General features: G+C 38.4%; 8 protein-coding genes and 2 pseudogenes across 12 annotated transcripts; 4 read left to right on the top strand and 6 right to left on the bottom strand.

Moving 5' to 3' along the window:
- On the bottom strand, positions 257-1,879 carry LOC104781958 (annotated as a pseudogene).
- LOC104781959 lies at positions 1,889-3,733 on the bottom strand (annotated as a pseudogene).
- Positions 5,012-8,757, top strand: LOC104781957 (bZIP transcription factor 16). Of its 2 annotated transcripts, none has more exons than XM_010506762.2 (13): positions 5,012-5,123; positions 5,502-5,633; positions 5,843-5,899; positions 5,987-6,064; positions 6,317-6,406; positions 6,495-6,554; positions 6,656-6,825; positions 6,956-7,010; positions 7,429-7,459; positions 7,567-7,832; positions 7,924-8,001; positions 8,081-8,206; positions 8,314-8,757. In XM_010506762.2, the coding sequence occupies exons 2-13, from the start codon at positions 5,544-5,546 to the stop codon at positions 8,434-8,436; spliced, it is 1,224 nt and encodes a 407-aa protein (XP_010505064.1). In that variant the 5' UTR covers positions 5,012-5,123; positions 5,502-5,543; the 3' UTR covers positions 8,437-8,757. The 2 variants fall into 2 exon arrangements, with proteins under 2 accessions (XP_010505064.1, XP_010505063.1); XM_010506761.2 differs by having other exon boundaries at positions 5,012-5,181.
- LOC104781956 (dolichyl-diphosphooligosaccharide--protein glycosyltransferase subunit DAD2-like) lies at positions 8,871-10,176 on the bottom strand. The gene is made up of 5 exons (XM_010506760.2): positions 10,025-10,176; positions 9,863-9,910; positions 9,319-9,406; positions 9,172-9,215; positions 8,871-9,081 (listed from the first exon to the last, which is right to left on the bottom strand). The coding sequence occupies exons 1-5, from the start codon at positions 10,106-10,108 to the stop codon at positions 8,998-9,000; spliced, it is 348 nt and encodes a 115-aa protein (XP_010505062.1). The 5' UTR covers positions 10,109-10,176; the 3' UTR covers positions 8,871-8,997.
- Positions 10,389-14,737, top strand: LOC104781953 (probable inactive poly [ADP-ribose] polymerase SRO1). Of its 3 annotated transcripts, none has more exons than XM_010506757.2 (8): positions 10,389-10,633; positions 11,161-11,241; positions 11,803-12,800; positions 13,098-13,312; positions 13,439-13,683; positions 14,008-14,087; positions 14,190-14,363; positions 14,449-14,737. In XM_010506757.2, the coding sequence occupies exons 3-8, from the start codon at positions 11,913-11,915 to the stop codon at positions 14,554-14,556; spliced, it is 1,710 nt and encodes a 569-aa protein (XP_010505059.1). In that variant the 5' UTR covers positions 10,389-10,633; positions 11,161-11,241; positions 11,803-11,912; the 3' UTR covers positions 14,557-14,737. The 3 variants fall into 3 exon arrangements, with proteins under 3 accessions (XP_010505059.1, XP_010505058.1, XP_010505060.1); XM_010506756.2 differs by having other exon boundaries at positions 11,129-11,241; XM_010506758.2 differs by lacking the exon at positions 13,098-13,312 and having other exon boundaries at positions 11,129-11,241; positions 11,803-13,015.
- LOC104781954 (probable inactive shikimate kinase like 2, chloroplastic) lies at positions 14,790-16,897 on the bottom strand. The gene is made up of 8 exons (XM_010506759.2): positions 16,622-16,897; positions 16,204-16,394; positions 15,913-16,107; positions 15,752-15,813; positions 15,600-15,666; positions 15,400-15,518; positions 15,132-15,308; positions 14,790-15,043 (listed from the first exon to the last, which is right to left on the bottom strand). The coding sequence occupies exons 1-8, from the start codon at positions 16,850-16,852 to the stop codon at positions 14,934-14,936; spliced, it is 1,152 nt and encodes a 383-aa protein (XP_010505061.1). The 5' UTR covers positions 16,853-16,897; the 3' UTR covers positions 14,790-14,933.
- On the top strand, positions 17,059-18,757 carry LOC104781952 (probable plastid-lipid-associated protein 3, chloroplastic). The gene is made up of 3 exons (XM_010506755.2): positions 17,059-17,780; positions 17,991-18,186; positions 18,347-18,757. Exons 1-3 carry the CDS (start codon positions 17,152-17,154, stop codon positions 18,656-18,658), a joined length of 1,137 nt encoding a protein of 378 aa, XP_010505057.1. The 5' UTR covers positions 17,059-17,151; the 3' UTR covers positions 18,659-18,757.
- LOC104781951 lies at positions 18,946-20,491 on the bottom strand. Its single transcript, XM_010506754.2, has 2 exons — positions 20,156-20,491; positions 18,946-19,613 (listed from the first exon to the last, which is right to left on the bottom strand). The coding sequence occupies exons 1-2, from the start codon at positions 20,284-20,286 to the stop codon at positions 19,157-19,159; spliced, it is 588 nt and encodes a 195-aa protein (XP_010505056.1). The 5' UTR covers positions 20,287-20,491; the 3' UTR covers positions 18,946-19,156.
- LOC104781950 lies at positions 21,001-21,903 on the top strand. 2 transcript variants are annotated; one of them, XM_010506753.2, is made up of 3 exons: positions 21,001-21,414; positions 21,508-21,552; positions 21,649-21,903. In XM_010506753.2, exons 1-3 carry the CDS (start codon positions 21,096-21,098, stop codon positions 21,795-21,797), a joined length of 513 nt encoding a protein of 170 aa, XP_010505055.1. In that variant the 5' UTR covers positions 21,001-21,095; the 3' UTR covers positions 21,798-21,903. The 2 variants fall into 2 exon arrangements, with proteins under 2 accessions (XP_010505055.1, XP_010505054.1); XM_010506752.2 differs by having other exon boundaries at positions 21,004-21,414; positions 21,646-21,903.
- On the bottom strand, positions 23,635-24,363 carry LOC104781949 (NDR1/HIN1-Like protein 3-like). The gene has a single exon (XM_010506750.1). It carries the CDS (start codon positions 24,361-24,363, stop codon positions 23,635-23,637), a length of 729 nt encoding a protein of 242 aa, XP_010505052.1.

The following is a 27,436-nucleotide window of genomic DNA, read 5'->3' as shown; positions in this document are numbered from 1 at the left end:
CAATGTAAGCAGAGATTGGAACACAAGAAACATACATTGTATTGGTTTTGTTGAGCTGAGAGTTTGAAAACCTAATTACGGTCCTTGTAAACCGTCTTGATCTGGTCCGTTCCTTGTAGCCAAAGATGGAATCCATGACATGTGATTAGCTCATTTCCTAATGTCCTTGGCCTCACTTCCTTATCATTTTGATTCTGAATTCTCTCAATCGATCCACAAAGTCTCCTGCTTTAAGGTTACCCTAAAGAGATTCATGTTCAAATTCAACCAAACATTCTTTGCAGTACCAAGAAACACTCCACCTAAAGGAAAATAAGTGTTGTCCTATTGATCATAGACACTTAATCTCCTTTATGATCTCAAAGCCACTATGAAACATATATACTAAAAGGCTGAGACTGTAAAGATAACTTACAAAGAGACCACAAAAGCTAATCTAAAACCGAACCCAACTAATGAAACGACTACTTGAAGGTCACAAACTTGTTAGTTCCGTGTCTGGCCCAATGGTTCTTGAGATCAACAGGGTGAGAGAGGCTATACCCTTCGCCAGCAAGCCTTGCAAGGAGCTTGACATAAGCACCATTGCTCATTTTTCTTCCAGCAAGACGAGCTCCGGGTCTTGTGGTGCTCATGGGTAGTGGATATGTCGATATGCTGATGGTACAGCATGAGGATTGCCAACCTCCCATGCCCCATTTGTAGCAAACCCTTGAAACCCCTGTACATGAACACACAGGAGGAGGAACCCCGGAAGTATCGAAGCTTGAAATGTCAATGTTGATGTCCAGATTCTTCTTCTCGCGCTTTGTTTCTGGTATGCTCAAAGTTTTCTTTGACTTGTAGGATGCAGAGCGTTTCTTTCTTGGCGTTTTAGGCTTCAAAGCTTTCGAAGGAGGGAGACTGATTCGTGGACTTCTGTTCCACGGTTTCCACACCGTTTCTGTAATCTATAGTAGTAGGAAGATAAAACGAACGAGACTGAGGCACCATCACTCCTTCGGCAGGATTTGCTTGAGATACTTGAGAAAGATGAATGCCTGTGGTCTTTGGAACAGCGCTATGGGAGTGAAACCAATGAGCATTAGATGTAAGCAAGGCTGCATCCTTGTTTGCGTTTGTTACAGATAGCATCAAGTTTTGTGAAGGAAATGAGTTCATCTTGATAGCTAGTTTCAGTGGAGAGAGATCACACACGCTCACGTTGCCGCTCCTACACCATTTCAAAAGCAGATAATCTGAGCCAACATTTCCAATCAAAAACTGAAACTAACCTTATAAAGCAACACAGAGATCCAGAAAGCAAGATAACCATTCTACAAGCTCTATACAGAGAACATAAATCTATAGTTATCTTCCGGTAATAGTACTCAATCAAAAGACAAAGCCGTTTTTACAAGACAGAAACTGTTATGTATATTCCTAATTAAAGACACAAAACTTGATTACTGAAACCCAGATGATCATCAGAACACAAAAGACACTAATATACACATCTAAAGCTTAAAGACTACATACGTAGAGGAGAAAAAGTTCTCATCTTTTTAGATTGTTTGAGTGAGAAAATTGGAAAACTCAAACGAGTTCACGAAAGAAGAAAGAATCAAGACCCATAAAGCGGATAAAACATGGAAAATCAAAACCTCTGACTAGGGTTCCTAATGAATTATAGCCAGAAACAGAGTCGAAACCAGAGAAGAGTTATCTTTCGGCGTACGCAAATAAGAAAAACGTCAGACTTACCAATGGCGATACTTCACCTCTATACTCGCTCCACTCCGAGCACTCTCTTTGATCTAAACTAAAATTATTAAATTAGGCAGATACAGTATTGACATAAAGTGTTAGTTTCTCTTTGTCATGATGATGATTGAGGAGAAACAAAAACAAGAACAGTCTATGTTCATTAAGGGGCAGAAACCAAATCGGGAGGTACAGAAGCAAGATCAAGCACCCAAGACTCTTTCAGATCAGCTCCAGATTCATGTTCAGGCAGCTTCTTGGCCGGAATCTGATGTGAGAGCAAGGCTGCAACATCGTCTTTCTCTACCCATCTGACTGCATTATACCCGTAATCCCGTCTCTTGAACAAGTTGCTACTACAGTCGTTAACCTTCTCCAAATATGCCACACTCAAGCCATACGCTTCAGAATACATCGTCAAGCACACGGCAATCTCATAGCGTCCGGTCTTTCTTCTCTGAAGAGCTGGATTTGTATCTGAGTACACTGCCCAAACAGAGCCTTTCCTGGGATATATTTGGTATGCTTCTCGTGCAGCCCTTTCGCAGTTGACAATGTGAGAGAATGGTTTCACTTGTTCAACCAAAACTTTCTCTGAAACTCCCACACGGCATATTAGAGGAACTGATCTTCATCCAAGAGATCAGTTTCTCGCTCTCACAATCCAACCAGTTGATCCATACCTTAAAAGGGTTCAAAGAAACCACTTCACTGACCAAACAGTAACTCCGAAGCATACTGTCATCACTACCATCATATATCGCCCAAATCTGCCCTTTCTTGAAGCTCCTCGGCATCCTGTCCTTACCAAAATCATATAGTTCCAAATCCTCGTCTTCCTTGTAGAATTCTTGGCTTAATTTACTATGATCCCTCTTCCTATCACCTCGTGGCACGTATTCTAAATCTACTATCTCGTTTAACACCTTCTGGTTCGTCGCCTTTTTCTTCTTTATGTTCTTCCCATTCTTTAAAGCTTCTCGTTTTTCATTCTCCTTGTTACTACTCATCTCCCTCAAAGTTTCAGTCATGGGGACATCACCTGAAGATCTCTCCTGCGTTTCGCTTCCCATGTTTTCTTCTGCAGTACTATCATTCTCAGTGATCTTTGACTTAACCTTCGATTTTTTTCTCCTTATCACCGATTGCATTTCTGCCAAAGTAATCATCCCTTCATCTTCGTCATCCAACCCCTCAGATACATTAATAGCTTCTGCTCTTTCCTCTCTCATCTCCCCTGTCTCACTCCCTCTTCTCAGACTTTCACTATCGTCACCAGCCCGCTTCTTCCTCCTACTATATGCTATGATCTCGGAAGCAAAAGTTCCAGTTCCACTTCCACCTCTACCCTCTTCTTCATTCTCAGCTTCCATTGCCTCAAAACTATTCTTGCAACTAGGGCACATCAAATTTTTCCCTAAATACTTCCTACCAAACTTATGCACCGACCTACAACTCGAACAAACTGTTGAAAATGTTGATGTTTCATCATCATCATCATCATCATCATCACCACCACCACTAACCATTTCCCCCTGAATCCTAATCCTCAACTTCATATCATACTCATTCCTTCTAACCTTATCAGAGAAAACACTAAAAGCCTCATTCAAAAGCTTAAATCCTTCCTCGCACCCGGCATAAGGATTCTTATCAGGATGCAACACTAAAGCTAGCTTCCTATACTGTTGCTTTATGGTATTGATATGAGAGAAAGGCTCTACCTTTAGAACCTTGTACCACTCAGGCATACCTCCTGCGGTGGCGGCGGCAGAGCTGATGATCTCGAAGGCGGTAACCATGACGGATAGACCTTCCGAGTCCGGAGACAAACCGAGAGCTTTCCGCGCATGATTCAGGGCCGACATTAAATTACCGGAATTGAAACTCGATTCGGCTAGGGCTTTGTGATGTATGGATTCCCTTTCAGTAGATTCCGTCGCCATTGCAGTGTGGTCGGAGACACACAAGACAGAGAGACGCCTTCAAAAAAAAAAAACTTGAACTTGAACTCTTGAGTTTTTTTTTCTTCCTTTAATTCTCACCCTAGTCTTTTCATTATTTTTCCTTATTACCCTCTTATTTGTTAAAAATCTCTTTTGTGCCTAATAGTTTCTTTTGGAGAGGTCACATACAAAACCTCTATAAATTAATAATTTAATAATATCTGAAAATCTATTAATTTATCGATAAATTAATAATTTATTGAGCTATTTTCCTAATTTGGTAAGTTTTCAAGAAATAGATTTATAAATTAAAATTTTAATCATTATAAATAACATTTTTTTAGAATCATTTACAAGAAAAACAACAATTATCATGTTTCGAAGAGAACATTAAAAGTTTTGATATAGTAAAAATATTGTAAACAAACTCTATCTAAAATTAATGTGTGTATATATATATATATATATACTTGTATTTGATAATTTTATATAACTATTAATTTATAATATTGACGAGACTATATATATTTACAAAGGTTTTCAAAAAAGATACTATCTTATTATATTATCGAATTGTGTCAAAAATTACAATGGTCCAACTTGGGACCATAGAAAATTATTAATTTATAACGACTATTAATTTATAGAGTATTAATTTATGGAGATTTTACTGTACAATTTTGGCATTAAATAATAAAGTAATATAATGAAATTAATAGTGTTTTCAAAATTGGAAAACCTTTTTGGAGTAGTCGCATCATTACATAACATGTTTTCTACCAATGATAGCATAAAACTTGTAATTGGCCACAAAACCTACTTTACTTAAAGTTATTTAGTAAAAACACACTTATAAAATTTGGTGTACTTTATTTGATGTTTGAGTATATATTTGCTCTTACAAAAATTAAAACGGAGCTTTTTTAATTGAATGTTTATTTTATGCAATGGTTATAAAGGAAAGGTGCAATTATTCATAAAATTAGAAAGTTGGTTGTAGTGCAATTATTTCTAAATTTTATTGTTAAAAACATTTGAAAAATACTTTGGAAAACTACTTTTCCCATATGTATATAGATATAGCAAATAACACAAACTTGTATTAGTATATCACCTTTTGCTTTTCAAAACCTTTTTCAATTGAGGAAAAAAAAAAAAACTACCTAATTGAATTTGTCAATTTTGGTGGGTTACAAACCTATGGAGTGGCTTTACATGGGTAAACTTCATAAATAAATTATAAAGAAGGGGCTTTATTAAAAAAAACACTTATTTAGGCAAAGAAGCAATTTTTATTCTCGTGAACTCCACGCCCCCTTTCGTCTCCGTGGGAAAAAAAAAAAAAAAAAAAAAAAACACAAACCAATCAGCCAATTTTATTCTTGGTCAAGACATTGATTCTCACAACAATCTCTGCAATAATCAAGCTCAGAGATTCATACCGCATCTCAAATATTGTGCTCAGAGTTTTCAGACATTTACGGTCGTTTAGGTATATGTCACATCTCCAAGTTTGTCTCTTTAGGGGTTAGAGATTACCGTTTCTGTTCTGAATTCGATTCAGTTTTCTAGGGTTTCTATTTATACTGCTGGGTTTTGTGCAATTGTGTTTCTCAGCTCCGACATTGTACCTCTCTCTGCATCTTGAGAAAAAAAGACTAAACCTTTTAGCTGTTGGCATATCAATATATATATATATAGCTGTATTGGTCAACGATCAGTTGGAGAAGTGTGGAACGAAGTGGTTGGGTTAATTGCATGAGTGGATCTTGTTGTGAGTGTTAGCTTATAGCTGATGACTTTGTCTCGCAGGAAGCTCTCGAGGGTTGTTTTTAGAAACTAGGGAACGTGATAATGGCTAGTAGCGAGAATTTGGAGAAATCGAGTAAAGAGAAGGAACCTAAAACACCGCCTTCTTCTTCTGCTGCTCTTCCCTCTTCACAGGTTTGCGTTTACCCTTCTCTGCTTCCAGTTGTTTTCAAGAGGACCTTAATATAGGAAAGGACCCATGACTTAAGCTATTAGAAGCGAGGATTAGAAGTAGGATACTAGAAAGGAAATAGAAATATTTTCAAACCCTAGATTTCAGCTAATTGTGATTTTTGTTTCCCTATCAGTGACATGTTATAGTTGGAATATTCTGTGTTTTGCAGGAACCTTCGTCGGGTGTGAGTGCTGGCATGGCTACACCAGATTGGTCTGGTTTTCAGGTCTAGGACATATTCCTCTGTCTATCGATCTGTAGTCTGTTTACCTGTTTTCTATGGATTTGATAGTTATATGTTTCTTTTTGACAGGCATATTCTCCAATGCCGCCACCTCATGGTTATGTGGCATCAAGTCCCCAACCTCACCCTTATATGTGGGGAGTTCAGGTAAACTAGCTTACATCTATCGCTTTTTATTGGGATGTGTATATAGGTGTTCAGAGTGCTGAAAAGTTGCAAAGGACTTACTGAGTGGGGGTTTACTTTATATGAGTTATAGCGTTCGACATTGATAGTTGCGTGCTTGGGGAATCGGTCTTGTTCTGAGTCAAGATTAACTCCCATTAAAATAAGATATTCGTTCAGCTCTTTATCATCATAGCTTTGATTTATTGCTGAGTCCGACATCAACTTTTACAGCATATGATGCCTCCTTATGGAACTCCGCCTCATCCGTATGTTGCAATGTATCCCCCAGGTGGCATGTATGCGCATCCTTCAATGCCTCCGGTACTACCATAGATATTTGATATGAAATGGACATGTATTGAAATGGTGGCTATTAATCATATCTTTAACACGTTCTATATTGTGTCAGGGTTCTTATCCATATAGCCCTTATGCTATGCCTTCTCCAAATGGAATGACTGAAGCTTCTGTGAGTTTGCGTCCCATATTTTTTCATTGTGTGTTTCTCAAATGGTCTTTTGCTACCTTTGTTTATTTGTAGGATCATAATTGAGAGATGATTTTATGCAGGGCAATACAACAGGCGGCACTGAGGGTGATCCTAAGCAACCTGAAGTGAAGGATAAATTGCCCATCAAAAGATCAAGGGGAAGCTTGGGAAGTTTGAACATGATTACAGGAAAGAACAATGAACCTGGGAAAAACTCGGGAGCATCAGCTAATGGAGCTTACTCAAAAAGGCATGTAACATGCTTGATTTTATCCAGTTTATGGGACGCATGCTAGGACCTCTTTGGGACTTAAGCTTGCTTCGTTAGATAATATTCATTCTGTTATTGCTCTGAGATTGTCAAAATTTTCTGGTTCCAGTGGGGAGAGCGCTTCTGATGGTTCAAGTGAAGGAAGTGATGGAAACTCTCAAAATGTAAGTTTTGGAAAGCTATCATCATCCTTTTCATTTTACTCCTATCTTTGTCGGTATGCATTCATTCTGGCAACCATGTTGACACGAGGCACTGTTCCATGAAGATTACCTAGTTGGTCGACTCTGCAAGCCTTCATTTGAGTTTTTAACAAATTTGTTTGCTAAGAACCTAGCATGAATCTGAATTAAGATTGACCTATTCATTTCCTTGGATTTTTTCTTTAATTCCATGAATGCCGCTTGCACTTGTGATATATGCACATTAGCAAACTAAACCTTTCAGTCATTGCATCATCAAACATGTCTGTTGGATCGTCTGGGTTGAAAATCCTTATTGATATTTCCCTCTGCCTATGAGGATGAAGAGTTCCCATGATAATTATGATAGTGGTTCTGATTTACTTTGCAATCCTTGTAGGAGTCAGGATCTGGACAAGACGGAAAGGATGGTTCGTTCATGATCTTTATTATTCCTTTCATTTCTTTCATGTGACTTAACATTGTGAAAGCTGCTTACCGGAGAGTGCTTTATTCTTTTGCATTTCAACTGAAGCAGCATCTGAGAATGGTGGTTCTGCTAATGGTCCCGGAAATGGAAGTACTGGTACACCTCTTCTACCGGTGACCCAGACCGTGCCAATCATGCCAATGACAGCTGCAGGTGTTCCAGGCCCACCAACAAATTTAAATATTGGGATGGATTATTGGGGTGCCCCTACTTCATCTGCTATCCCTGGAATGCATGGGAAAGTATCTACAACAGTTCCTGGAATTGGTGCTCCAATCACGCGAGATGGTGGCCATTCACAACCCTGGTTACAGGTGTGTGTGCCCACCCTTCCTTCCCTATTTTTTTACTCAAATTAATATTGCTTTTGTCTTCACAATCAAGATTTGTTTGTCTTTTAATTAGGACGATAGAGAACTTAAGCGACAAAGACGGAAGCAGTCCAATAGGGAGTCTGCTCGAAGATCCAGGTTGCGTAAACAGGTACTAAACAAACCTTAGATTGCTTCTAGCATTCCCGTGTGAACTAAATATTGATAAGGAAGAGTTTTTTGTGTTTCAGGCCGAATGTGATGAGCTGGCCCAACGCGCCGAGGTGTTGAATGATGAAAACACAAATCTCAGAGCAGAAATCAACAAGCTCAAAAGCCAATGCGAAGAGCTCACCGCTGAGAACACCTCTCTGAAGGTAAAGATTGTTAACTTTATAAAATAGTTTTAGAGCCAGGTCATAACTCACTTTACATCAGACACAGACAGTGAAACTCTTCTCTCCTGTATTATTTGTTCTTGCAGGACCAACTTTTATTATTCCCTCCACTTGAAGGCATAAACATGGACAAGGATGGCCTCGAACCAGACAGCGATCAAACAGGCGCCGCAGAGCGAAAGGTTGATTCCCACAAAGACTCAAAGTGAAAAGACATACAGCAAAACCAATTCCTAACACAGGTATAAAAAAAAGTAGCAGCAGCAACAACACTCCACGGTTCTTTGCTAACAGGTGGTTGTAGGATTTTAGACATCAGAGATCAATTGGTTCGGAATAGTTCCTTATCTTTCTTGAGGGTTGTCCGTCCAGTGTGTGTGTGTGTGTGTTGTAAGTTAAATTAGATATTGGGAATGTTTTGCTTTATTTGCAGAAACGAATTTGAGGCAATGTGCTTTTCTGTATCCTTCTATTTTCTTTGATTACATTTTTTCAGATTAATGTTTTCTTCACTTGATGAAGTAAGTTTATCTAAGTGTGCAAACGTTAACAAATGGGTTTAGTAGGCCGAGCAATTTCCTTGTTTATCACTTTTTTCTGTCACTTTTGCGTATAGTTATTAAAAGTTGCCGTGGGTTTGGCATTAAGAAAACAAGCTTCTATATAAGGACTAAGATGATGCTCTGATAAAATCTCAAATATCTGAACTACAAAAAGTAACCATAGTAATTGTTCTGGAAAATCTCATGAGATCAAGTCAAGGAAAGGAGTTATCCAAGGAAGTTTATGATGACCAGGTGGAGGACTAAGTTGCAGAGAACAAAATCAGCAAAAGCTCGCTCAGGTGCTAAATTCTGCAATATTAAAAAGGAATGCAAATATGAATGAGTAGCTGTCTTATGAGGATAATTGTTGAAGCCCCTAATGATTATTGTAGGAGTTACCTTAAATTCCTTGTTTTCTTTGTTCACTTGAATCCGGAGGCAGACTATATACGGGAAAGACAGATTGTTTAATTTCAGTATCCAGGAATTCCCAAGCTAATCTTTTTCAAGAAACAGATGGGAAACTTGTATGTTATTAAAACTCACCAGCAAGAACTGCTGTCCCGATACACGAGAGAACTCCTGAGAGAAATGAGTTGAAAGGAAACGATCCAACAAGAGCCATGTAAGCAACCTGCTCAATCACAACAATCAACACACTTAAAAAAACCAGGTTCCTTTATTAAGAAATTCAACAATGTTTATCAAGAAATCCAGTAAAATCTACATGAGTCAAGAATTAAGCAACAAGAGATGTTTAGTTTCTCGCTAGCTTCAAGCTTGTGTTCTTATATTGTAGAAAACAAAACACAGAGCAAACATTTCAACAACAAAGTGATGGATGCTAATACAAATGAACCCAAATTGCAAACTTGAGAGTGCCTTTTCTAGATAACCATTTTAAATCATATATCAATACAACAACGCGATAATATATAAAAACCCAAAGATTTAGGATTTCAACCAAATTCTCGTAGCTGATGAACATTAAGAACTCATAAATCTGGTATCCCTAAACACATAAAACAAATCGAAAAAGCACGGATCTTGATGCACATTCGAAGCAGAGAAGGAGCTAAGAGTAGAGTACCTGGATCAAAGCTGTGAAGACCGCGAAACAAACATACAGGTCAATGATCTGCGGAAACGAGTTCAAAAACAAAGAACATTTAAGGTGATTTCAGTTTCGAAACATAAAAATCGAATGATGATTCTGATCCATATACAAGACAAACATCAGAGAATGGTGGACCTTAAGATTGGTTGGTGTAGCAACATAAGCAGATCGAAGAGTGTGGAATAGATCCCGAGCATCCTTCGTAGTCGATTTCACCATTTTCTTTCTTAAGGAGCAAACCCACAACACAACAAATTTATTTCTTCTTCTTCGTCAGAGTCTTCTGATGGTTTTACTCTCAGTCTAAAACGACGACGCTGTTTGAGGATTTTGCTGATTAAAACGGGCTGTCATTGTTTGGGCTGAAGCCCTTACAATTTCCAAAACGGTGCCGTTTTTCTTAGGTGACGATCCAATTAGAATTGGGCTTTGACGTGAAGAAAAAATTAAAAGCGAAGAACACAAAGTACATAACTTTTGTCTGTCTTGTCCTATGCCTAAACCGCTAAACGAAGACACACAGACAAATCCCCAGAACCGCCGACTTAGATTTTTTCGCCTAAGAGAATATATATATATATATATATATATAAATGGGTCGTCGTCTTCTTCTTTTTCCAAACTTCTTCATCGTCGCCGGTTTAGGGTTTTCGTTGCTCTAGCAGTCTTTCTCTACAAGTTTCTCCTAGTTTGCTCTTTGCTTAAAGCCCTTTTGCCTTGCGATCAATCTGAAGAGTTCATAAGGTTTTTTTCCTAAAATTTGTCTTCTTGTTTTCTTTTTAGTTTATAATGTTTCTGCTCCTTAAATTGATTATCTGAATTTCTTTGTGTTACTTTTTTAGTCGAAATTGTTTAGGATTTTGTTGTTCTTGAGGTGTTTTGGGGGGTCAATTCATGGTTTATTTGTGTTATTAGCAAATTGCGTTAGGGCTTTTTGGAGAAGTTGAAATGCATAGTTTTTTTTACTTGTCTTATATTTAAATAATGATTAAAAAGTTTCTGCTTTTGAAATTGTCTTCGAGTTAGGAACTGCTTTTGTTTAAAGTCTTGTCCAATGACTAGTCGTTTAAGTTTCTGCATATTCTTGTGGACTTTTTTTTATTTTGTTATGAATCATGTATTCACCTAAACGTGATAAGATAGCTTGGCTTGACTGCTTTTGACACCCTTGTTATTTGTTGGTCTGTTTCTGCCATTGAAAGTTTAAATTTTTTTTTATTTTTTTGGCTTTGCTGACAGAGTTTACATTTTGGCATTTGTGAACATCGAAGAAAGGACGGTGGTATTTAGTCTCTGATTACTTTTATTTCTCCAAGAAGAAGAAAATTGTATGTATCAGTTGCTACAGCCAGGTAAGTCTCTAGCTTTCTGATGAGTGATTGTATCCGCAATTTTTTTTGCACGCTTTATGGTTTGTTTTGGCATGTTTTTTACTTCACTATGTTGTATGATCTTCCCTGTTGAGTAGCTGTCCCTCTTTTGTATTTCTCTGTTTTTCATCCTTGTGTAGGTTGGTTGTAACTTCTTTCCTTTCGTGTAATCTCCTGTATATGACTTGGCCTAAGCGTGTAAAGGGATTTTGCAAGCAAGTGTCATCCATGTTTTAATTGATTAACAATGCATACTGAGTCTGGTCTTTTCATTACATTCATGTTTATAATACAAACACGACGTTTTGCAAGAAAACTCATGAACCACTCTTCATATAGCTGCTCTTTCATGGGGTTTATAGCAGTATCTTTTGTGATGTGGGTTATTGCATGATGATAGTCATTTGATTTTATGTTTTATCTATTGAACTATGAGATTATTTCCTTGTGAACTATTCTTTTGATATTTGTATATATATTTATTATACAGGCATACAGCCACTGTAGTTTTATAATATGTGATGCACACTTTTCTACTTGCAGTTTTTTTCGATGCTGTTGGTGAGTTACCATCCTTAGGACTGCTACAGAGTTCGTTGTGTTCCTTGACTTTCCATTCAAGGTTATAGGTTTAGCTTCGTTAGTAGATAAAAATGGAAACCAAAATCGTCAAGGTATCGGATAGTAGTTATAAAGATGGACTTGGGAAAAAGAGAAAGCATCCTGGGAACTATACTCCATATGATTGTGGAAGATCATATGCAAAGCTGCAATGTGTGCTCACACCGAACATTTCCACCCAAAAGCTTGAGAAAAGCAGAAAACCGAATGTTGAAAGCAAAGTTAATGTTTCTGAGAATCACGTTGGGAAGTCTTTGGTCAGATACTACTCCTATTTTAAGAAGACAGGAGTGCCAAAGCGTGTAATGTTCTATGAGAACAATGAATGGATTGATCTGCCTGAGCATATTATTGGCGCCATCAAGGATGATCTTGAAGCAAAGAGAGCTGCAATTGAGTTCAACTGGAGCGGTCGCCATTTTGTCCTGGATTTCTTGCACATGCATCGACTAGACTTGGAAACAGGTGTAAAAACACAGCTTGCTTGGATTGATATTGCTGGCAAATGCTTTTTCCCCGAAATTTATGACAACCTCGAAAGGGACTGCTGCCATCAACGTGATCCAGAACAACATGATCAACGTGAGATCAAGCTGCACCTTGAAATTGATCTCAATGGTGGGGAGTTACCGAGGCTGAACTTGAATGAGGTTAACGACGAGTCTGGTGACAATATGGATTATATTCAAGTTTTTCAGGGATCTTCGAATGGGCAAGATGACGAGGCATCAGAGGATAGCTGCACCCGTGAGCCTGATAATGCTGTTGTGAAATGGGGTAAAGCAGAAACTGATCAATTCTCTGGTGTCAAGCCTGCTGTGGAGCAACTTGATAAAGATGCTGTCAAACAAATGTTTGCTTTAGGTACTGCTTCTCTAGGGCATGTTGAGTTGCTTGATGTGCATCAGGTTTCAAGCGAGATTGCGAAAGCTCGTCTATCTCTTTTCCAGAAGCAAGCTGACATCACTAAGAAACACCGAGGAGATGCGAACATTAGATATGCATGGGTTCCTGCAAAGAAAGAAGTGTTATCTGCAGTTAAGATGCATGGACTTGGAGTGGGTGGTGCATTTATTAAAAAGTCTATGTATGGTGTTGGGGTTCACTTAAATGCTGCAAACTCCCCTTATTTCAGGTTTGTAACTCTCCCTCTTATGCTCGTTACCCTCTCGCCTGCCTTGTGCTATTTTTGTTTTCCACGTTTTAGTTTTNGCGAGATTGCGAAAGCTCGTCTATCTCTTTTCCAGAAGCAAGCTGACATCACTAAGAAACACCGAGGAGATGCGAACATTAGATATGCATGGGTTCCTGCAAAGAAAGAAGTGTTATCTGCAGTTAAGATGCATGGACTTGGAGTGGGTGGAGCATTTATTAAAAAGTCTATGTATGGTGTTGGGGTTCACTTAAATGCTGCAAACTCCCCTTATTTCAGGTTTATAATTCTTCCTCTATGCTCGTTACCCTCTTGCCTGCCTTATGCTATTTTTGTTTTCCACGTTTTAGTTCTTTTTTACTTTTTTGGTTCTCTCTAAGCAAGTGTGAAAGATATTGTTTACAGTGCTAGAAACTGTGATATTGACGATAATGGTGTGAGGCACATGGTTTTGTGCCGTGTAATAATGGGGAATATGGAGCCTCTTCGTGGTGATAATACTCAATTCTTTACTGGTGGAGAAGAGTATGATAATGGAGTTGATGATGTCGAGTGTCCGAAGCATTATCTTATCTGGAACATGAATATGAACACTCACATTTACCCAGAATTTGTAGTTAGCTTCAAGCTGTCTATCCCCAATGCTGAAGGTGATTACAATATGTTCTTTCTCCCACCTCTCCTTTAAAGTATAATATCCCTCAAAAATCAACTGATGACGCATTGAATGGGAGACAGCTTATAGATCTTGCTGAAGATCAGCTTTTTGGATCCTGAAATCTTCCTCTATAAGTTAGAAAAGGATCCACTTAGTGTCACCTTGTGACCTCTGGGGGTGATAGATAACACACTTGATCATCCCAAGGGTCCAGTGAGATATTCATGGCTAATGTATATATGGGTATTTCGACCATCACATTTTGTTTTCTGCAGTACTCGAAACTGGATGACATGTATCATTTGTGTTTGTGCAGGGAATATGCTTCCTACTACTCAGGGTAAGCATGAGACTTCGGGGCTCACCTTGGAAGGACCCAAAGGTTCTCCCTCAAATGTAAGTTTAGTTTTACCTTAGGATATTCTCGTTCTCAAGTAGTCAAGAGTGTATATTTGATTGGGACACAAACCAGTAATGTGGCTTGTTTGTATTAAGCAGGAGCTAGGAAGGGTATCAACTGAAGGTTCAGGGAGCGAAAAGAATAGTGTCAGTTCCAGCAGTCGAAGGCCCAGATCTTCCCTGATGCCTTTCCCTTTGCTATTCAATGCAATCTCAAGCAAAATTGCCCAGAAAGACATGGACTTGATTATTTCTGGTTTCCAGGAACTTAGGGTAAAGTTTTTAAACTGTTTCTTTTGCCCATCTGTCAAGATTATCTCATATTGTTTAGCTGAGAATCTATATGTGCTTGTTGCAGGAGAAGAAGATATCGAGAATGGGATTTTATAAGAAGCTGCGGGTGATTGTAGGAGATGATGATCTGCTGAAATCCACCATAACGGGTCTTCAAAGGAGTTTGGGTTAGAGTAATGAATGTGTCGACTTCTCTTTTGCTGTCGTGAAACCTTTAATAATTAGATCAAGTCAAACCTTGACTTGCTCTTTAGGAACTGGCTATTATTTTTATAATAGTTACTCTTGCCGAAACTAGTGTCTATTGTCCAGATACTGTATTACTTATTTTGAATCAAAGAGTCTTTTATTTATCAACAGCCTTGGTTTTTTGAAAGTATCTTTTATTCATCAGCTGGAAATTATTGGTAGCAGAACTCAAAATCATCGAATAACAAAACAGTTTCAAATTTACAGATGAAACGGCGTCGCTAGTAGTAACAAAATGAAATATTCTTAAAGAAGAGCATCGCTTGTTGGAGAGAGCAAAATAGCAGGTTTTGAAACTGTTTATGTAAACTGTGGATGAGCTCCGGTGTCAGACGACGGATCCCATCCCGGAGGCTTTATATTGGGCCAATCGCCACGGCACCCCAAGCGTATGTACAAACTCTTCTTACCTTCAAAAACATAAACGACACATTTAATCCCATAACGTTTACCAGATTTAACCGTCAATTTACAAAGGGGTTTCTCTCTGTTTATTACCTGGAAGTCCCTTGTCTGAGATGATCAGTTGCTTAAGTGCACTCAATGATGCTTGAGCCACGCTCTTGGCATGCGTCGGGTCCCAACCTTGGAGCTTCACCACTACGTCTGCATTTGAATACCCAATTTCCCTCTCTTGCTTGTTTCGCCTCGCTTCTTCTTTAGCTGATTCTTCATCTGCATTCAGAACCAATCTTGGTTGTGTAAAGAATGAGATTACTGTTCTGTTTACAAGGGTTACTTCTAAATGGATGTCGAGAGAACTAACCTGTGGCTTCAGTCTGTGATACCCAAACGGTAAATCCCGAGTAAAGATGTCTCCACTGATCGGCTCTCCCTGCAGCTCCATGTTTACCTCCCAAAGTTGAGACAACAGTACGCACATGGCTGCAAAGCCATGTAAGATTGGTGGCCAACTTTAGAATACAGTAAGTAAAAACAGATTGAACCCTAGATATGACTTTTTACCTGCTCAAACTTTCCAACACTGAACTCTCTGCTTCAGCTACAGAATCCGGCCCTCCAGCAAGAATCCCTAGAATGAAGAAAAATAAAGGGTCATGAGAAGTTAGGAAGATTTCCTTTTTTAGACTATGATCATGATCCAAAAGCAGACTCACAAGAATCGATTGTTTGCTTAGAAAAGCTTTCCAGCAACTCCTTTGAGTCTAAAGGACTGTACCTGCACAGATCATATCAACTGTATAAGACTCTCAAAAATACCTCATAAATAGTATTCATACTGAGCTCTTTAATGACAGGGAGGAATCTGAATTCATACCCAAGGCCAGCAGCTAGCTCCCGAGACACTTTTTGGTTGATTTCAGTTGAATCACCCACAATGTAGATTGATGCACCTTTAAGAAGTTGCATCATTCCTGCAGTCAAAGACTCCCAGGATTCAACAATATCAGGCCACTTCAATTCCCCATCCACCTTTTTCATGTTCACAACCAACTGATCTTCGTCTATGTACCTGTTCTGGATTAAAAAACAAAGACTTCAACCCTCAAGGAAATGCCACACAGTACAAAAAACTAGTCATGTAACGCAAGATTTAGCGTAAGCTAACCATATCGTTTCAGAGGGCACAATCTTGTCAAAGAGCTGGTTAGTCTCTAGAAGTGTAATCAGCAATCCGTTTCGCTTTTCTTTAACGGCTAACGATGTTCCATCAGCGTCTACGGATATATCCTTTGGTGAAAGTATCTCACCTGTCTTCAACCTCAATCTTAACTCCACTTCTTTGCCACCATCCGTGAACTGCACATCATATTATAACTCTCAAAATTGATTCAATTTCACTCTCCTAAATTCTACAGAAATGTACAATAACCACATGATCGTGGTATAAAGACCATTTTAATCACTGAGACTGATACACCAGCAACTAGAACTAGTGTGTAGCATTTGAAATCTAAAACCGGATTGATTCAGTCAGAAACCACTTAAATTGGGATACAAACCGAGACGTGAATGCAGAAACTGACCTCATAATCGATTGTGCTAGTGGATACGGCGGATAAGCAGTTACACGAGAAGCTATTGAATCGATCGGCGGTAACATTCTGAGAAAATCGCCGGAAGCTTTGAATTCCCCTGAAAACGTGAGGTGAGGAACGAATCCGAGTCGGAGAAGAGAGAGTCGCTTGACCGGTGGTAGTACGTAAGGAAGGAGAGTAGAAGATTGTCGAAGCCAAACCAGAAGCAAAAGCAGCCATGGCTGATGATTTCAAACTCTCTCCTCAGACAAAAAAAAGTAATACGCGGATAAAGGAAAGAGACGAATACCAATTACTAATGGGCCTTAATCATATATTATTGTCTTCAATTTTAGGCCCATTTATTACGGTAATGAGCCCACTTATATTACTACTTTTTAAAAGTTTTATTAAAAAAAAGGTTTAAATTTTCCCTTTTTTTCAGGGGTCATCTAAATTTCGTGTGATTTGTAAGACTTGAGTAATCTTGTTTGTCCGAAATTTCCTCACAAAGCTCAAAAAACACACAGAGATCGGCCATGGCTACGCTCTTCACCACCACCGCTCGTTCTTCACTGCTCTTTATCTCCTCCGTAAACCCGAGCAAGAGCTTTTCTCCTTCTGTCTCCCTAAAACCCAGTTCTCTCTCTTTCTCTTTTGGCCATCGTCCCAAACCACTCCGGTTTTCTAAAATCCGATCTTCTCTGCCGTCGGAATCCGAATCCGGATCCGACTTGGATTCGTCTGGTGTTACAGATGAATGGGGTGAGAAAGCGGTAAATGCAAATGAGCCGCCCCAATCTCAGCCAGATATTGTGACCGTGAATGTGATTACGGACGAATGGGGCGAGAAATCCGGACCCGAAATCGAGGAATCGGGTTCCCGGTTTGCGGACTCGGATCCTCCAAGGAACGAGGACGAGTGGGAGGAAGAAATTGGTGAAAGAGCTGAAGCCGACGCCGGAAATGGAAGTGCCGTGTCCGACGACAATACTTTTGAGTTGAAAAGGTGTTTGGCGGATACGGTGTACGGAACTGAATTAGGGTTCCGGGCTGGTTCAGAAGTTCGTGCGGAGGTGTTGGAGCTCGTGAATCAATTGGAAGCTCTGAATCCTACTCCGGCTCCGTTGGAGAACCCGGAGCTTCTCGACGGCAACTGGGTTTTGCTGTAAGTCCCTTTGTTCCAATGATCTTGTTTTGATGTCGTAGACAAATTGCAACTTTATAAGTTAAGAATATAGTTTCTGATCCTCTCCTAATTGAGAATGAGGCATTGTGAATCTTTGATGAAGCTAAGTAATTGATAATGATCCAGGAAGAGTTCTCATTATAATGTTGTTTCAATTTTTGTCTATCTTCTTGGGTTATTATGAAACAGGTACACTGCTTTCTCTGAGTTGATTCCTCTACTAGCTGCGGGTTCGACACCTTTGTTGAAAGTGAAAAGCATAAGTCAGTCAATAGACTCAAACAATCTCACCGTCGACAACTTCACCACACTCTCTAGCCCATTTGCAGACTTCTCATTCAGTGCTTCTGCTTCATTTGAAGTTCGAAGCCCTTCAAGAGTTGAGGTAACTAAACTTGTATCACTGACCATTAACAATTTGCTTTTTAAATTACATTCCCTCGGTCAATCGGCACTGAACTAACTACGTTACAAAAAGGTTTCTTTAAAGATTGAAAATATTTTGGTATCATCATCTGTTTGTCTTAACGTTTGGTAAATGTCAGGTTTCTTTCAAAGAAGGTACATTGAAACCTCCGGAGATCAAGTCAAGTGTGGATCTACCAGAGAGTGTGGGTGTCTTTGGGCAGCAGATTAGTCTTGCGTTGCTGAAACAATCTTTGAACCCTTTACAAGACGTGGCAGCTAACATTTCACGGGCACTCTCTGGTCAGCCACCACTCAAGCTTCCGTTTCCAGGAAACCGAGCCAGCTCTTGGCTCTTGACCACTTACCTCGACAAGGATCTCAGGATTTCAAGAGGAGACGGTGGGCTTTTCGTGCTTGCCAGAGAGGGAAGCTCTCTGCTTGAATTCTGAAACATTTGAGAATGTATATATAGCAGGCTTTGTTGTAAAAACCATATTTACACTAGAGACGTACATCATCATAATAATGCATTTTGGACCAGACATGTACTCGTTTGTTTGTCACAAAATTAAATAAGTTCAGTTTTGGTCAATAATAGTAATAAGGATGATTCAGGAACATTGGAAGACTGATATGAGCAATGGATTGTATCCAATCGAGAGTGACCATACCATAAATTGGAAAACCCCTAAAACTAAACCTGATTTTTCGTTAATGATTACTAGAACCCTGAATCTCTCACAGAACATATCTGGTTGTGATTTTGAAGAACAGAAAGACAGGTTAGTCAAGTAATATTAGTCACAAGTCTTAGTTCTCCAGGAGATTCTCCGATCGTTCAACTGGTTATTAAAAAGCTCATATAAAGTGAAACAGTTAAGAAGTGTTTCCTACTGAGCATGCTATAATATGAGAAACAGTCGGGACTTTGATGAAGTTTGACGGCTTCATCTCTTCTGCACCATCCACTGCAAAATATCCTTCCTGATGACGCCGTTGAACCCGTCTCTAGCATAAATCGGCTGAATCATACTGGATGCACCAGCAGTGTAAGGCCTGTACTGAGTGGTAGTTCCAGTTGTTCTTGGCGGCTTGATCATCATCATCGAAGCAATGGGGTATTTGGACCGAAAGTTTCTCAAGGACATGAACAAGTGCCTATCGACCTCACGGTTCTGAGGAGTCTGCGTGCTAACATGCGGTTTGAGACGGGTTGAGTCCAATACTCTCTTCGCCTTGTCTATGCTTGGCTCTTTGTGTTTTGGTAGTATAACCTGAGCCGATGGCTTCATCCTGTCAAGGCCACGGAGAATCCAGTTTCCTAGATTCCGACCAATTTCCATGTCTCTCTGTTGTATGTTCTTGTGCACCCTAAGAGCCACATCAAAGATTTGATGAGTCCTCCTGCATAAAAGTAAGGTGATAGAGAGAGAGTTAACACACCAATGCTATCAGTCGAGAGTGGGAATCTCAAATACACAACTCAAGACTGTTTAACAGAGTCATTATATACCAACTGTTATGGCTTTAATTAGCAACAAAATAATCCTTTCCTAGCAACAAGAACACTTACAAATTGCATACGTAGGACTACAATCCAGCAAACACCAGAGTTGTCACTCAACAAATCCATATTAATCTTAACTAAAGACTAAGCTACCTCTTGATTCTACTTTCTAAATTCCACCTCACGATTGTAACGCTTTAATCATATCACAGGATTTCACAGTGAGACGAAAGTCTGAAAGATAAAAAAAAACTAACGAGAACGAAACATCAATAGAAATCAGCATTGTTCATCTAAGGATTCTAATCTAAAGTAATTCGCCACACCGTTTGAATCAAATGAAATTGTTGTAGCACAAACACACGATCAAATCAGAGACAACCAAATCGCGAAATCCCCCAAAATATAAAAAGAAAGAAAAAATCGGAAGAAACTTCACCGATGCATAAAACTTCGAATCCTTGGATGCTTAGGGCTAATAATGCGGCGCTGGGTCTTCAATGCAAGCCGATAAGTCCGCCTAATCCCCAAGAAGTAGGCTGTTCCCAGAGCTAACTCCCACAACACCATTACCCTCTACAGCTATCTTCTTCTTCCACTTCGTCACCTTCTTCTTCTTCCTCAACGTGATCGAATTAAATCTATACTATTCCGTCGAGAGCCGCCAGAAATTTCAATCTCATTCCCGTCGGAATCACAGATCGTCGCCTTCGGGTTTTTAGTACCTGGGTTTCTTGATCTGCGATTCAATCGTCACCGTTCATTTTACTTGTTCGTCAAGATTTTAGTTTAGAAGTTTTAATGGGCTAGGCTTTTGAATAACTGACTAAAATGCCCATATTGAAATAATCGGTCCAACACAAGAAATTTCCTCTAATTTTAATTGGTATACCGTATACATACTATTTTTTTGTTTATTTGTATATAGAAAAAGGAAATATTACTTTTTCTTTTCTCCACAATATTTATTTTTCCTTATAAACTTGGTCTACAACTAATATGTTAATAACTCTAAAAATAGAATAATAAATATCAGCAAACAGATTAATCCGAATCTAATCCGTTGGTGTTACACTCAACTGGCAATTTACATAATATTGATTATTTTATTCATAATTGTAAAACTAGTTAATTTTTTTACCAAAGTTAATGAGTAGAGAATACGACAACTCAAAGTTATTAAATAGAGATAATAAATCTCACAATAATTATTTCCTTTTTAAAAACGAAATATACGAATTTGCTTTTTTATTTAGTTTTGGGATAAATTTCTCCCAAATATATTTGATTTGATACGAAACCATAACCTTCCTTCATTAACCTTTCTCTCTCTACGAACCATCACCTTCCTTTTCTCTCTCTCTCTCTCTCTGTCGGCGATGCAGAGGCTATCGCTAGAGTCATCAGCTTCGAAGCTCCATCATCATAGCTATGGAGGAAGAAAGGACGACGCCTACGACATCGATGATTTGAAACCAGTCTCTTCAGCCACTCCTTCTTCGTCGTCATCAGCCGCCGCGGATTACGACGATCACGAGCTCAAAAAGGACTTAAAGCCGCGACGGTTATCGTCGCTGCAATCTCCTTTCGCGGCGACGACGAATCAGAAACGAGAGAAGCTCGTTCACTTCATTCCGATTCTCACTCTCCTCTGCTTTATCATCCTCTACCTCACTTCTCACCCTCCGTCTCAATCAGGTTTCGTTTTCTCACATCGATTTCAATTTGTTTTGATCCTCTTCGATCGACTTCTGATCGGTGATTCGATTTCGAATTTATTTTTTTCTTCAGATTTGGCTCAGTTTAATGGATTCATGCGTACTTCCAAACATATAGGTACAACATTGCAGATTCGATTCAAATCTCACAATTACTCATTGAACTTAATCGAGTTTTACTGATTGGATTGTGTTTTTTGATCTCCGTTAGAAGAATCAGGCGACGATGAAATCTCAGGATATATCAGAGGAGATACACTAGCTATCCGTACGAGTGTAAGGAATCTTCAGGAGACGGAAAGCTTCCCGACGAAATCACTTCCCCGTCGCCGGACTTCTCACCGGAAAACTGCAGACTTCTAGCTAAATTTATCTCAATTTTTTTATTTTATTTTAATCCGTCGCATTTGCATGTGGATTTGGTAATTCCGATTTAAAAAAAAATATATATTTTTCTGTTATAACTGAATGGATAGAAGAAAAAGATCAAAATCGAATAAAAAAGCCTCGCGTCGCCGACGATGAGAAATAAGTATATAACCGTCATGCTAGATTGCGCTTTGAGAGAGGCGTAGGTTTAGAGTGGAATGGAGTGAGAGAAGTAAGTTAAAGTGCGCCTATACTATTACTAAAAGAGGGAGTAGAGAGTAGTTATGCAATCCAGCTGGAGTTTTTGGACCGTTACAGAGCCTCGTGCTTCGGATTTATATTCCCAGCTGGAAAAAAAAAGTCGCATTTACTTATGGTTTTTAACTATAGGAGTCAGTGTAATCAAAACTTGTAGTAGACTGCTAGACTCTACTAAGTGCTAGAGCGACCAATCTCCATTATTCAGTTGATCTATGAAATAGTATCAGATTCTATAATCAGCCACATGTGTATTGTTTAATATTTCAGATATTTATTTTACTTTTAAAAAAAAAGATAAAATTCTATAGATATATCATCAAATGATTCTCTAACAAACCTGATCGAATTAATAATGAAAAAAAAATATTAATCCTACTGAACTAAAAGAAGGAAAAAGGAACTGATATATCCAAAACTCCTTTTTATATATGTGATTAATTATATACCCAAACTGATGTTTTTGTAAATCATACATTACAAATTAGACATGTATTAAAAAGACCTTGCATTGTAAAAACAGTGGCGATATGATTGAAATCGAATAGTAGTCTAGTAAGTACTAAAGTATACCATCCTGATCCTCGTCGTTTCAATAAATATCCGTATCGATCAAAAAGTTATTGCTGAGCTAAAATCCAAAAGAAGCTGGGAGAATGAGTCAAAATCTAAAACGTAATGGCAAGTGTTAATGTGTCCCGGTTAGACATATCGACGTGTTAATTAGGGTCCACTTGATTATCTAAACTTGATTACGTAAATATTAATGGAAAAAGGCCATTTGGTGAGACAAGTGATGCCACGCGGTCTGTCATAATGACGACTGTCACTTTAGCCCCACCATCATCACCGTGACGCTCTCCCCCCTCTCTATATTTTTGTATACGTGTCAAATAATCATTGGCTCTCTCCTTGATTTACCTTTCGCTTTTTATTCTTGTTGAGGCAGTTTCCTCTTGTTATTTGTTCTTCTTTCAAGTGGAGTTATATGACTTGAAGCCTAAGTTTGCAAAATAGTGTCTTACTTGACATAGGATTCGCTTACTTTATAGATATTTAAGCATGATATATGTAATTATCTTATCTAGGATAGTCTTTAAATCTTGATGCAAATGACGTTGACGTATGTATATGTGACTTCTATGAAATTCTTCGCGGAGTTTTGTCTCAAACTACCAGTGCGCATTATTATACTTATTATAAAGTTCACATGATGAAATACGTATTCGACATATATGGTATGGAAAGTATTTGAACATTTTCAAATTCGCGTCTATGGTCTGATGATGATACGCCTAATATGTATATGACTGACAACTTATACGGTTATACCTTTTTTTCTAGTGAATAATATCAAAGTAAACCTCACAGATTTGAGTTCTTTTTATAAAAAATAAAAATAAAAAAAGACAAACCAAGGTTCTTAACTCCTGCTTTCAAGATATGATCAATAAACCAAAGATTGTCTAAAATCACCCTTTTAAGTACAAAAAAAAAAAATAAACCAAAAAAGGCAAAACATATAAAAAAAATAAATCCAAATAATAATTTTAAAAAAAAAAAAAAAAAAAAATCAGAGCTCAATGTGGCACTTGGTGGGATGAAACTGAAACCCTCCGGCTGAAGTAGAGGCGCTCAACGGAACCTTGAGATGACACTTAATCTTGGGCTTAACGGCCCATGAGTTTAGAAACCCAAACTTGACTCTCATCTTAAACCTCAGCTTCACGTCGATCCTGTAAATCCCAGACTTCCGGTCCTCCTTCAGGTCCTTCCGGCCACCGGCGCCTAACAAAACCAGCTTCTGTCCTTTAAAATTCGTTCCAACCACCGTCGTATTCTTATGCCCTTGATAAAACGACGTCATATTCACGGCAGCAAAACGCTTATCACCGTAGTAACCCCTCGCCTCTAACTTATCATAGTGGATCCCAAGACGTTGGTTAGGGTTACGTATTGCGAAGTTCAACGAGAGGTTGTAATGAAGGTTATGGCTTCCCGGGTCGAGCTCAAAACGCGTTAAGTTAGCGTCCGTAACATGGATGTTCACGACGTTGGGTTGGAGTATAAGATAGACGATTAAAGCTACGAACCCAAGGCATATAGCTACACATAAGAGAATGGTACAGATGATGTTAACGAGACAACTACCACAGCAAAGGAGACAGCTGTAGAAACAACGACAGATGCCGCAACCTACGTCGGCGCCGCGTCGACCTTGGCTGTAGTATGTTTTAATCGGAGGAGGCTGGATTGGTGGACCGTAGTTAGCGCCATTTAAGTTGTAGTTTCCGGTCGCCATGTAGTTAATTTGATAGAATTGAATAGATTGTTTTGCAAGGCAACGAGTTAATTATTGTGAAGAAGGAATACGGGTGGATTATGTATATATATATAGATATGTGCAAATAATAATTCCTGATACAATAAATATATTTTGCTGGTTAATTCTTGTTTTTGTAGGAAACTAGAGGTTGCTCATGTGTAGTTTTGATCTTATCATGCAAAAAAGAAAAAAAGAAAAAAAACCTAATAGTAATAAACTAAAGAAAGCTTAACACAAAAGCTACTCTACTTCTTTCAAAATTTGTGCTCCTCTCGTTTTGTTTTCGTTATGGTTTATCTGTCTCGCTGTCCTTTTTTTGTGAGTATGTATATGACTATGGGATGCATTACTTGGGCATAGGTTGGTCTTGTGCCGGTCCGGTATAATCGGATGCCCTACGCACAATCTAGTTTGGAGACTTTAGAACCAAAAAAAAAAATTACCTCTTATACTAAAGAAAAAAAATTGGACCTAATTTTAATAGATTCAGACCAAAAGTTAAATTTTTTTGAACCAAATTCATACTAAAATCTGATTTTTGAGACAAAAATTTCTTTATTTTCTATAAAATTGAGTATTTTTTTCTAGAGACTTAATCAAATAAAACTTAAAAAAAAAGGCCTTGATTACTAAAGTAAAAAAATGAAAAAATTTGGGACCACAATCCTTTGCTTGGGTTGCTTCCCCTCTGGGCCGGCACTTTGGTTTTGTGTTAAATTCAAAGTTTGTGACGATGGATCTAGCAGAAACTAGCCACGAGGTGAAAGGTTCTCGTGTCGATCGATGTCCATGTCCGTGACGATCCAACGTAGTTCATACACTCGAGTAATGTCGTCACTTGCGCCGATCTCATAGTTAAAAAGTCTCTCTAATAAAATCGCTTGTGTATTCCAATCAAAGATGTAAAGTATTTATACAAGAGAGCTTTCCTATATATATAGCATCTCTAGGAATATGATCGACTGATCGTATTTAGGGATATATAATATTAATAACATATATATCCTAGTCTAATAGTCTCCTAAACAAACATCAACACCAAAAATCAAAACCCTAGAAATCAGGAGGAAAAGAAGGAAAAAAACTCCTAAAAAGAGACAAATCTCGGCGAACTTGGATCGAAACGCGTAGTTTGTGAAGATGAATTGGGACGCCTTACACGTAGAGGTCAAGATCTGGTGACTTTGAGATTTCTACAAACGATCAACCTTTAACTTGTTAGATAATTCCAGTAAATTTAACATCAATGGAAGAGATTTACCAATTTGATGGGCGGCTCTCTTCGTAGACCTATTTGGTTTGACAGTTTTAGTATAGTAGCAGCCTTTCTATACAAAACAGAGAGGTTGGTGTGTTAGGGAACAATATTGTATGACTGTAACTTGTCCAAGGAACTGAAGCTTGTGTTTCACGGGGTAAGGTTCAGCAACAATGGAAAAGAAGAAGAAGGAAAAAGAAAAAAAGAAAAAAAAAACTAAGAGGGGGGTATTCAACTTATATTTTAAAAGATTTGGTAGGATTTTAACATTTTAGGATTTTGAAAGATTTTAAGAGATTTTTAGGAGATTTGATTGTGTTTTAGATTTTTTTATTTTTATTTTTAGAAAATGAAATGTGATTTTATGAGATTCTATAAGATTTTATAGTAATTTCCAATACACAGAAAACAATTCTATAGCAAAATATTTGTGAAGTTATGCTGAAGCCTCAACACATCGCCTCTTATTAATTAATCGCTTATTTGTGAAGTTGTAAGAGAGACACCACCACAGAGTCTAAATCCTGCAACAAAGAAACAAAGCTTTAAGTGAGATGAAGAACAGAGGAAGAAACTAAGTGAAGAAGATGAGTAAAAGCCAACAAGGAAGAAATGTCGTAGAGAATGAGAGAGAGAAGGAAACGATCAAGAACCAAAAGAGAGAGAGAGAAGCAAACATAACTGTGAGGAAAAAAAAGAAACAAAGATATTAGAAGAAGTAAAATAATCTGATTTTTCTCACTGAATGAATCAAGTCACTGTACAAACATATATATGGTGAAGCTGAATTACTATACAACAATGGACTTAACGTCTAACAAACAAGCTCAGTTAAGCTATGTTAACGTCTCTATTATGTGTCCGTTAACTCCAACACATCGCCTCTTCTTCATATAGTTTAATAAAAGAGAAGCAAACGTGAAACGTGAATGTGACCAAAACAGAGGAAACAAAGTGTCGTGAATGAAAACAATCTAAAATAACGCATAGTCCTGAAGATTTGCCGTCTCTGTCTTCACCGTGTGGCATCGATCTCGTCCGTCGGAGCATAGCCTTTGCAAGTGGATTTGGTGTCTGATTCGGAGTGAGTCGTGTTTGTTTTGCTCGGCTTATCCCTTCGTCTCGTATAGATGCTAAAGCCTCACCACTCTAGCCTCTCTCCTTCGGATAGGTATTCTTGACAATGCTTCCGGTAATTTTCAGTTTTGGTCATCTTCCTCAACGATAAGGCTTGGCGATAGAATGGACGTTTCTCTGTTGGTCAAATATGTCTGAAGACAACAGCATATCTTTTAGGAGAGTGTCCTTTGTGATGCGTCGGGTGTTTGGTTATTGTCTTGGGGTCTCCATTCTGAGCTTACCAGTAGCTCCAGTGTTACTGCTTTGGTGATGTTTTGGCTGCCGGTGGTGGTTCTTTATAACATATCCTTTTCGTGAGTATATCACTGGTATATCTTGTTTATTGGTTTGCTTTTTTCCCTGATATTGGTTGTGTTTTGTTGCTGCTGGTGCTTTGAGTTGAGGTTAGCGTCGCAATGAGTGGCTTCTAGTGGTTAACAGGTGGAGAAGGTGTCTGCTGGTCTGCGGAGATTATAGTTGCCTGAGTTATTTTTTATGACTGTTTTTTTTTAATGAAATCTTTTAAAATTCTAGCTCAAAGGTATGATTTTGAGAGAATTAATTTTCAACTAAAAAACAAAAAAAAAGTCTCCTAGAATCATTCAAAGTAGCATTCTTAAAAAAGTTGTAATATTTTGAATAACAAGAGATTTGAAGTTGGTTTTATAAACA

The sequence above is a fragment of the Camelina sativa genome, chromosome 4 (genome assembly GCF_000633955.1).
Source record: "Camelina sativa cultivar DH55 chromosome 4, Cs, whole genome shotgun sequence".
NCBI classification, from domain to species: domain Eukaryota; kingdom Viridiplantae; phylum Streptophyta; class Magnoliopsida; order Brassicales; family Brassicaceae; genus Camelina; species Camelina sativa.
This window is presented reverse-complemented; position numbering and strand designations above follow the sequence as displayed.